At 35.5% G+C, this 11488-nt stretch overlaps 2 protein-coding genes across 2 annotated transcripts in view; one reads left to right on the forward strand and one right to left on the reverse strand.

The window, feature by feature from the left end:
- The window catches only part of LOC140817966 (uncharacterized), a 65034-nt gene extending 56053 nt beyond the window's left edge, over positions 1-8981 (reverse strand). The window contains exon 1 of the mRNA XM_073177760.1: positions 8840-8981. Coding sequence (XP_073033861.1) covers positions 8840-8981 — 142 coding nt within the window. The remainder of the gene's footprint in view (positions 1-8839) is intronic.
- Positions 8982-9281: 300 nt separating this feature from the next.
- On the forward strand, positions 9282-9755 carry LOC140817967 (uncharacterized mitochondrial protein AtMg00820-like). Its single transcript, XM_073177761.1, has one exon. It carries the CDS (start codon positions 9282-9284, stop codon positions 9753-9755), a length of 474 nt encoding a protein of 157 aa, XP_073033862.1.
- Positions 9756-11488: the final 1733 nt, after the last annotated feature.

An 11488-nucleotide genomic window follows, 5' to 3' on the forward strand; every position in this document is an offset into this window, starting at 1 on the left:
CGCCCACTATACAACACAATGCAACACCAATTATGCAATTGACATCAATCGATTTCCTACGACTTTAAACCGATTCAAACGCCTAACGACGTCCAACGAAAACCATGAAAAATACAACAAACCTCAATACTAACATACTTATACGCAGCAACGATCGCCCGTCGATTTCCAACGAAGCCTGCAACATAAAACTTCAAAAATACAATGATACCAAACTTTTCTTAAAATTACAGTTTGAGCAGTCACACGAAAAATATCATAACTCTCTCATTTTTCGTCCAAAAATCTCGTACTTTATATCAAATCGAAGGTATCGAAAAGTTCTACGTTTTGCCGTTGAAAGTTTTCCCAAAATATGAACAGAAAATTCGCAGTATTTGAAAAGACAGCAAAAACGAGTTTTAGATCTAAAATTTTACCCTCGAAATTGATCCGATCTATAATCCGCTCAAACTACTAACATGATACATAACTTTTACGCATAAAAATCAACGCAACACATAATATGACTTGATCGATACAGCAAGAACAGAATATACGTGCCTTATGATATCAAACGTTACCGAAACGGCGTCACCGAAGCGGAGATAGAGAGGGGCTTGATCCGGGACGAACGTGGCACCGTTTTCTTGCAATAATATTGACCGAAATCTGCTGGAATTTGAGGGGGAAGGGGGCGGCTGCTCTAGGCTAAGAACCCTAGGTTTTCTTTCTCTCAAAATAATGAAACTTGAATTGAGACTTGTGTGTGTGTTTTGTGCGCTACAGGTGTGTGTAAAAGTGTGTAATTTGTGTGTGTAGCGTGTGTTTTAAAATATTAGGAGACTAACTTTTGTTTAATTAAAATAATAGTCTACTAATCCAAAACACTAACTCACACTTAACTTTTAAATAAAGCTCTTTAGTTAAAATTTCACACACCATACTAGACTTTAAAAGTTAAAAAAATCACTAATTAAATGTTTAGGCTCAAAATACTAAAACTCACTAAATTATTTAAAATACCCCCAAACTCAACTAAAAATAAAATACCACTTTTAAAATTGCCAAAAATCGTCCCCGGGTCTTTTCCTCAATCCCGCCTCGAATAATCGCCTGAAACATGAAACTCGAAAAATATATTTTAACGTGCATTGCATAAACGTAATTAAATTAAAAATAATGCATTTAAATAATATGCATGACTAAACTTCTTTAAAATTAATTAAATGCTTTAATAATTTAAATAAATGCATGGGTTATACGTGTACTGAAATCGGGTTCTACACTGATACAGGGTCAGTTGAATGTCGATGAGTATTTGGCCCAGTTTTTCACCTTGCTACATTGTGCACCTCAAGTGGCTAGAAATGATAAAGCTGTATCTGATTACTTTATCCAGGGATTGAATCCGGAGATACGCACATTGGTGAATGTGAAACAACCGAGTAACTTTGCTAATACTCTGAATCGAGCCAGAAGAGCAGAAACCGTTCTGAGGAGGCAAATGAAGCTTCATATGTTCTTCCAACACCGATACCACAACAACTGCTGTCCAAAATAGAGATTGGCAGCAGCAGTGGTGGAAAGAAAGAGCAGTTGAAAGTTCAAAAGAAGCAGTTCTAGAAGTTAGGGAGCGGTTCATCTAGCTCCAGCGGTTCTTGCCCGAGTTATACGGGAATTTATTGCAGAACTTGCGGAGGGAGACATCTCACGGAGCAATGTCATGGAGTGACTAGTAGATGCAATTTCTGTAAACAGCAAGGACATTTTGCTAGAGTTTGTCCACAAAAAGGCTCCCGGAGATCTCATGGAGCTGAATCATCGGGGTGTAAGGATCAAGAGACAGACCCAGGATGTAATTGATGAGATTGTAACAGGTAACTGTTCTTTTATGCTTATTTTGAATATGTATTGTGAAGTATTCATACATCCTATACATGATTTTGTATGAATGGCATTGACATATATTGTACCTGTTGGGTCTGTGTGTATTGTAGTATTAAGTCCTTTATCTTTTGGGGGAAAAGATTGTTATCAGTGAATTTTGTAATATCATATACTGCAGTAAAATGAGACAAAGATTGAGTTATATTAGGTGGTACTTGTGTTGTCCGATTCTGACCACATTACTGATATTGATGTGTTAGCAAGTACAGAAGTACTGTAGATTCTTGCGAGGAGATGGTAAGATTCGGACCTGAAATGGCCGAATAATAAATAATATGCGACAAGGATTTTGATTTAAAACTCCTTTGATATCCATATTAATTATGATTTGAGGATTATCGAAAGGAATGGAGTAATTCCTTATGTATTCAGTTAATTACTTATGTATTCAGGAAGATTGATTTCAGCCTATTCGATATCAGGTACTGTTCTTATTTTTAGAACTCTATACAGACTGATACGGATGGAGTTGAAATATCATATAGAAGATGCATTAGTCGAAGAATTACATCGGATTGATTGTTCCTCTATGGAATGTATCAGTGATGGTTATGAATTGATAAATTCTGTGTTCAGGAGTGTACTGATGATTTTATGCTCGTTTTATTTATGATATTTTGATATATTTGCAGCGTATGATTGAATTGAATCGAACAGTTAAAATTTGTATTGAATATTCTGGGAACAGAGATTATTGTATACAGAAGGGTTCGAATATGATTCTTGATGGCAACAGATTGTATTCAGAGTCTGTGATATCTGAAGATAGTATACTGATTGATTATAGCACAGTTGAGACCGTGATCAGTGGCTGAAAACGATATTGAAAATGGTAGAACTTCAGAAATGTCAGAAATTACGTTTTATGAGTTTATTAGATCAGTATAAATGATTGGTATTTTAAATCCGATCCAATATTGCTATTATTCTGAATCCATATTTGATACTGATTATTATGAACCGTTGAGATTATATACAGTTCAAGCCGACTCAGAACTGATTTTGAAAATTTCAGTAGTTCAGAAGTTTTATCAGACTGTACAGAACTTGATTTCAATAATCAGAATAGTGTGTCCATCAGAATAATAGGTAGGTAATGTTTTATTTTATATAATTAGCTGATTTGTTTGTGCCAAATATTTTGAATTTGAAATGACAGGTATTGTCAAATGCACACAGTAGTAGATTTAGTATTATTCTGGTAACAGGAAATGTGTGATAATTCGAACGGAAAGTTTTGATGTAAACAAATGAAATCAGTTATGTTAGAATTTGTACTGAAATGTCTAAATCGCTGACAGATGAAGACAGGAAGATAGAAACCAGGAGATTGTCTATATAGATTATCGATTCCTGAATAGAAATGGGAGTACATTGCTATGAATATTGTAATGAAATTACTGAAATCTATTTATGACAATGGCGGTGATGTGATTGTGATTGAACGATGGTTCAAATCTGCATATGTTATATTATACCGGAAGAGGTTCAGACATGACCCGATGACGGGGATTTATGTCAGAAAAGGGGTCAGATTGTATTGAATGCCATAGTTGAACATATCAGACTGTGATTTTCGTTTGATTTTGTACTTTTGGCAGGGTATACACTAAACTCTTTCATATGTTGTCTATAAATTGACGGATGGTCGGAGCGAACTATCCTGATACTGGAGGATATCCAAGAACTGTAGTGTTGGATTTTAGCACTAGTTGACATGATTTATTGTCATTTGTGAATTGTCATACAATAATAGCTATCATATGAGTATCGAGATAGCCTTATTCGAGATATTGTACAGTGATACTTGTCGATTTCCGTTATATAGGGATTTATATCTCGATGATACTTGAGAGTGAATCTGATAGGATTAGAGATCTGATATCGAAAATGCGATGGAATCAGAAACAAATGAAGATAGCTCGAAATTTGACATTAAACAAGCCAACGTCGGATGATGACCGTTGGTATTTAAGGTTGAAGAATGAATATATTCTTGACTGAGATAAACAGATTTGATAACAACTGATGGTTTTGGTTTATTATGAACTGTTTATTAGTATATATGGATGTTGTATAGTCAATAGTTTGTGATTGATTCTATCAGAATAATGTTGTATTATGATATTATACTTCTTGAATGATTATTCCCGTTTGGAGGCAAGATCCGGGAAAGAAAGATAATCCAGAATAGAATTACAATAGAGTTGACAGAGCATCAAAAAGATTATCTGGAAGACAGAATTTGATATGAGTTTATTGTAGTTTGTATACATCTCCTTCTTGTATCCGATTTGAGATCTGATACGATTATCTGTATTCCACGAGTGGACTGCTTGTGATTTCGGGGACAAAATCATATCTTAGAGGGGGAGAAATGTAAGGCCCGAGAATTTGATTACCGTAATCTGAAATGATTTGGGTATATTTATCGTAATCTGAGATTAATCTGGGATGATTTCTTGATTAATTGAAGTGATTATAGACGGAACGGAGTAGACCGGGAAAGACGAGAAAAGACGTGAATTATGTGCGAGTGAAATACCATACACGGACATGCGCAATCTAGTGCGCACATATGCGCGGTTTTGGCAGAAGACACCGCGCATATGCGCGGCGTGAGGGCGCGCATATGCGCGAGGTATCCAGTAGCTAAAATAGGATTCCAGAAAACCTCGCGCACATGCGCGGAAGTAAGGTGCGCATCTGCGCGAGTTGGTGTATGCGGAGACAGTAGGTCTCGCGCATATGCGCGATGTCAGTGCGCGCATATGCGCGAGTAGTGTAGTAGCAAATATCCGGATAAGAACTTCCGGGGCATATGCGCGGGACTTGGGCACGCATATGCGCGCGGCATGCAGAACGAAATATCAGCACTTGTCATGCCATGCGTATGTGATATATATATATATATATATATATATATATATATATATGTATATATATGTATAAACATGCAAATTTCTTCAGAGGAAAGAAAAAGGAAACGAAGGAATCGGGAAAAGTTTCAGAAAAGTTGTAGAAAATCCTTACGCCTTTTGTGAGAAATCCGCCTATCCGATTTTGAATCCGACTTCAGTATTGAGTTCCTATCAACGCAGGCTACAACTGGACGTAAGTTTTGTTACGTTTAGACATGATCTGAAATTATGATATTTTCAGAATTGAATATGCATCATATATGGTGTTTCTAATACAGTAGACATCGTATATCTGAAATTAGATTGAAGAACAGACTGATTATGTAATTGTTATAATTTTCAGAATCGATTTGACTGAGATTTCATATCATATTTATATTGTTATTGAGATTATGAGTTGAACTGATACTGATTATGAGTTCTGGTATTATATCTGTGATGTTGGAACTGACGGGATTATCGATACTGTATTGTTATGCCGTCAAAACATCAGTAGATTGATATTGATCAGATTTACGAATGATTGAGATTGTATTGTTGTACTGTATGTCGAGTGACATTTGATCATAGTATATTTTGATTTGTGTATTGATCAGAACAGGCTTTGAGTTAAGCGGTATATTGACACGGTCTATTTGATACTGTTATTTCAAATTTGATATGGACAGACTTGACTTCAATACTTCGACTTCGTCAGACCGTGAAGAAAAAGGTATAAGTCAATGTGGTATTGGGACATCGACTCAAGTAGGATGTACTTGAGTTTCCCTTAATCACATACTTATTATTCTGTTTTATTATTATGATTATTGATTTGATTAAATGCATGTTCTATGAAGTAATAGAAGTATGCATTAGACGAGTAATCTTGTGACAGAAGTACCTGATAGTGGCGGGATAGCTACGGGTACATTGCACGATGTCACAAGATAGTATTTTGGTGATAGGACCACAGTCCATGACGGTTAGGTCAGGACACTGGATGTTTGGTTATATCGACGTGGATAGAACTGGAGTTTTTTCTATTACTGTTGGTCGATATAGGAATACCACATCTGGAAACCGGGATCCCTAGACTAGGATTGAGTCTAGTCTGAGTCGTGGAGTCACGAGTATGATTGATAGTTTATATTGATTTAGGTTGGTTATGTTCCTGATGATGGTACATGTTTAGAATAGGAATTATTCTTGATATAAATTTATATTCTGATTTGAATACATGTTATGAATGTCTGTTATATAAGTTTATATTGATTATATGATTGCATGTATACATGATTTATACTGAGAATGTAATTCTCACCGGAGTTATCCGGCTGTTGTCTTGTTTGTATGTGTGCATGGCAACAGGTGGGATAGGATCAGGGTCAAGAAGAGAACGAGGCTAGACTAGATAGCGTGGAGATCCGGGCTTCAAAGCAACTTAGGATTCAGCACTGATATGTAGTTGAACCTAGTTGAATTCTTGTAGATAACACAAGATTTGTATGTTTATGTTTAATATGTAATTTGAAGTAAATTACATTACGTTTCCGCTTCGTATTTAAAAAAAATTAGACCCTGTTTATTATAATTGTTTCATTTGATATTAAAAAAAATTAAGGAATTGATTAGTGTCCGGGTCCCCACACATACCCAACTGATTGCTGTTTTCGTGCAATCAGTTTGGTAATTCATCGATCAGTTAGACCTTGATAACATCCGAATTTGCCCAACTCATGTGACATACAACTTGTTCTAATTGATTTTTATGATCAGTCAAGTTGGCAGATTGTCATTTGGATCATCCAGTTGAGGGATATCATCAAAAAAACCAAATCTTACCAGAAATTCAGTTGGTGCAGAATTTTGTTTCAGTTTGCTTCTTGTTTTAATAACTTCAAACTTGAGTAAATATGTTAGAAACACAATAAGAAGTTTTGTTAACATCAAAATCAAGATTGTGAACATGAAATGTTCCAACAATCTTACCTTTTTTGATGATCACAAAACTTGGATAAACAATCGATTCACCTAACATATTTCTCCCCTTTTTTGTGCGAAAAAAAAAATCATATTTTCAAAATATTTTAAGCACAAATTTTCTCTTCCTCGATATTAAAAATAATCTCTCCATTAAAATTATAATGAGCTCTCCCCATATATTTTTGAAAATTTGAAAATTTTAAAAAAAGAAGGATAACTAACTAATTTTCTCTATTGCTCGTTTTCTGCTGCAGCACATATGCATTGCCTTTAGGGATGGAAACTTTCTCCACAGTTTGGAGCCCCGTGGGGAAAACCCGAAATGGGGATGGGGATCTCCGATTTTTTCTGTTTTGGGTTCGGGTTCGAGGATTTTTTTAAATCCCCGATGTAATTCATAGCGGGTATGGGATTACTATCTCCATCTCCAAAATCCTCGAACCCGTCCCGAAAATAATATCAATAATAAAATATAGTATTATTAATATTAATAATATAATAATAATATTATTTTTTAAAATATTAATAATCGTATTATTATTAATATTGATATTGATATTAATATTAATATTATCTCTAATAATAATAGATAATAATAAGTTTTGATTTGAGAAAATCTCTGAATTCGTCATCGTCTTGCCATATTAATATTTTTGAAATGGGGATGGGGGCGGAGATGTGAAGTTGATCCCCGAAGTTTCGGGTTTGGGGATTCCCCGAACCTGAAAAGCTGGGATTGGGGCGGGTATGGGGTGGGAAAGGAATTCGGGGATGGGGATGGCCCCGCCTTGGCCCATTGCCATCCCTAATTGCCTTCAACGAATAAACTGCTTTTTCTCGGACAAAAGTAGGCTACAAATTTTATACTGCTGTAATCATCTACAAGTCTAGTTTGCAACGCAAAAAGCGGTTTGTCATTTGGACACTCGAGCAATTATATATGTCATTTTTCCCACGGTTGCTGCAAGCTGCACGAAAATTCAATTTTGCATATTTATGTTTAAAAATCTGAAATTTTCGAATTTTAGACATCAAAATCAATTTCAATGCTTTTTCAAGAACAATCTGCTCTGATACCAATTGAAGGATCGGTTGTGGGGTAATCGTTGAGCTACAATAGCTCGGTTCTTGAAATATTGAACACCGATGAATTAAATCGAGTTTGGTATTCAAACCAAGCGAAAGACTCTCGAAATAATCCTTCGTTGAAATCGAATAAATATTTTGTAAAGCATTTAAAATATATGCAAGTTGAATGTGTAAAAATATTTTAGTTGAAGCATTTTATCAAACACTTTGTATGCAATATTTTGGTATTTGAAGAACACAAAAAAATGCTTCAATAATGCATCTTTAAAACAATGGAAATGATAAGTAAATGCAATAAATAAATAGACACTAATTTGTTTATGGATGTTCGGAGACTTCAAATGCTCCTACGTCACCCCTTCTTCCCATTGAGAATGATTCACTAGAAGACTTTGAATTATACAAATACTTGTACAAACCCGATCCGGAAGGGCAGCACCCAACTAGAACCCCTAGCACTCAAGATTGTAGGCAGCACCTCACAATCAGCATATTTTTTAATGTCTCATATGCAAAGACTACAAACACAATGTTTTACGTCTTTTTGTAAAGACTCACTCAACTAATATTTGAAGCTCAACTCTCTTATATATGTATGAGTGATTGTATGTGAGAAATTTATCATTTATAGTTTACATCTCAAATGTATCCTCACACAAGGGCTTGTGCTCTCAACTAGCTGATTTCTTCATGCTAACTGCCTGTGGTTTGAATCCTCTTCAAAAGCTCTGGTTTGTTCTTCAAGATGTTGTATTTATAGGCTCCAACAATGATATATACGTTAGACACAAGAATAAGACCATTTGGAATGTTTCTATACTGTTTCTGAGATTGAAACAGACAAATTCGCCTTGCTGGACATTTTCCCGACTGGTCAAATGGTCAATTGGTTCAATTCAACTGGTCAGGTCAGGTGCAGAGGTTGTCAACATTGCCTGTTATACTCAGAATCGAACCATGATCAATAAGAATCATGAAAAGACTCCATATGAGATCTGGACCGGCAAGCAGCCCGAAATTGGATATTTCCGTATTTTCGGTTGTAAGTGTTTTATTCATAATAATGGCAAGACACATTTAACTACATTTGACGTTAAATATGATAATGGTGTCTTCATGGGATATTCTGCAGTGATCAAAGTATATAGAGTATACAAAAAGAGAACTCTCATTGTTGATTTGATGAATCATGCATCTGTCAAGACAATAATAGTAATAGCATTTATGATTTAATTAATAAATTAAATGCTACCAACCTTGAATCTAGCGGTAATGATGAAATATATTTAAGAAGAATGGTTGAGAACACTTCTGAACAAAGTCCAACTGTCTAAGAACAACTTCATCAGACAGATGAACCGATGAACAATCACCCACATGAAACTAATCAGATGGAGGAGGATATGGTGGAACAAGAAAATGCAACGGCTCAACCAACAGAGCTCGATCCATTTGTACCATGTATCCGGTGGAAAAAAGTATCATCCACTAGAGCTGGTCATCGGTAACCCAACCGCTCCTCTTAGAACCAGAAAACAAATGATTGATGAATTTATGCATGCTGCTTTCGTTTCTCAGTTAGAACCTAAGAAAATCGATGATTCATTAAATGATATCAATCAGATAGATGCCATGCAAGAAGAACTTAATCAATTCGAAAGAAGCAAAGTTTGGCATTTAGTTCTTCAACCTGTTAATCTTCATGTAATTGGTACTAAGTGGGTGTTTAGAAACAAGATGGATGAGAACGGTTCAATAGTTAGAAACAAAGCCAGACTAGTTGCTCAAAGTTATAGACAGGAAGAATATATTGACTTTGATGAATCATTTGCCCCTGTTGCAAGACTATAAGAAATTAGAATATTCTTGCATTTGCGGAATTCAAGGATTTTAAGGTATATAATATGGATGTTAAGTCAGCATTCTTAAATGGTTGCTTAATGAGGAAGTATACGTAGAACAACCACCTGGTTTCGTTAGTCACACTCATCCTGATCACATTTATAAACTAGATAAAGCATTATATGGACTAAAACAAGCACCAAGGGCATTGTATGATACTTTAACTAAATTCTTACTTGATCATGACTTCTCGATTGAAACAGTTGATATGACACTGTTTAGATTTTAAAAAAATGATCATTCTCTATTTGTGCAAATCTATGTTGATGATATTATATTTGGATAAACTAATCCTAAATAGTGTGAGAGATTCTCCAAGTTAATGCAGGATCAGTTTGAAATGAGCATGATGGAAGAATTAAACTTCTTTCTAGGACTGCAAGTCAAGTAGTCAGAAAATGAAATATTCATTAACCAAGCTAAATACACAAGAGACATGCTAAAGAAGTTTGATATGGATAATTGCTCTAAATCTGCTACCCCAATGAGCTCATCAATCAAATGGACTAAGATGAATGGGGAATCTCAGTAGACACAACCATGTACCGATGATTAATTGGTTCACTGTTGTAACTGACCGCTAGCCGGCCAGACATCATGTTTGCGGTTTGTTTATGTGCACGTTTTCAAACCAATCCTATGCAATCACATTTTATTGTTGTTAAACATATTCTTAAATATCTTAAAGGTACTTCTAATGTGGGTCTTTGGTATCACAAAGATAAAAGTTTTAATCTTCTAGGTTACTCAGACGTAGACTACGCAGGATGCAAAATTGACCGGAAGAGCAACATCGGTGCATGTCAGTTCTTGGGCAATAGACTAATATCTTGGTTCAGCAAGAAACAAATGTCTATTGCCCCATCAACCGCTAAAGAAGAATATCTTGCGGTTGGAAGTTGTTGTGCTCAAATGTTGGGGATGCAACAGCGGCTTAAAGACTAAGAAATTCAAACGCTGAATCTCCTATCTTCTTTGACAACATCAGTGCAATATCAATCACGTATAATCTCGTCTTGCACTCTCGGACAAAGAATATTGACATTAGAAATCATTTTATCCGAGAACATGTCATGAACAAAGATATTCGTCTTGAATATGTCTCAACAGATCAGCAAGCAGCAGACATATTCACCAAACTGTTGCCAGATGCTAAGTTTTTTTATTTCCGAAATATTCTTGGATTAATTGATTTTTCTTAATCTCTTTAACATTTTTATATGTTGATTCATTTCCAGGATTAAGTGCAAGAAATAATAAAGCATAAAAAGAGACAAGCTATAAATATAATAAAATTTAATTAATTATTTATGGACATTACATTGGCTATTTCCCTATCTACTGTCTCCCTCCAGCAGGACATCCAGACGCTTATACCGACGGTGGAGGTCTTCAAGAAGTCTTTTGAGAAGGCGATATTTCTTAGAACCTTCTACTCCTTTAGGAGCATTAGTAAATAGACACCTTCATCCTGGAAGATATCTGTAGCATGGGCAACGCCTAGACGCCGTCGATACTTCTTTTTTGTTGCCACGAGTTTCATCATGGCAACAGGTCCTCCTTGAAGGTAGGATTGCAGCTCCTAGAGTTTGTTGTCCTCTATATTCAGCTTCCTAGCAGCCACTATGGACTGCTGGAATTTTTTGGCCATATCCGCTTGACTAGAACTACCTACCTTGTCC

Source organism: Primulina eburnea, chromosome 17 (assembly GCF_022965805.1).
Source record: "Primulina eburnea isolate SZY01 chromosome 17, ASM2296580v1, whole genome shotgun sequence".
NCBI lineage: Eukaryota > Viridiplantae > Streptophyta > Magnoliopsida > Lamiales > Gesneriaceae > Primulina > Primulina eburnea.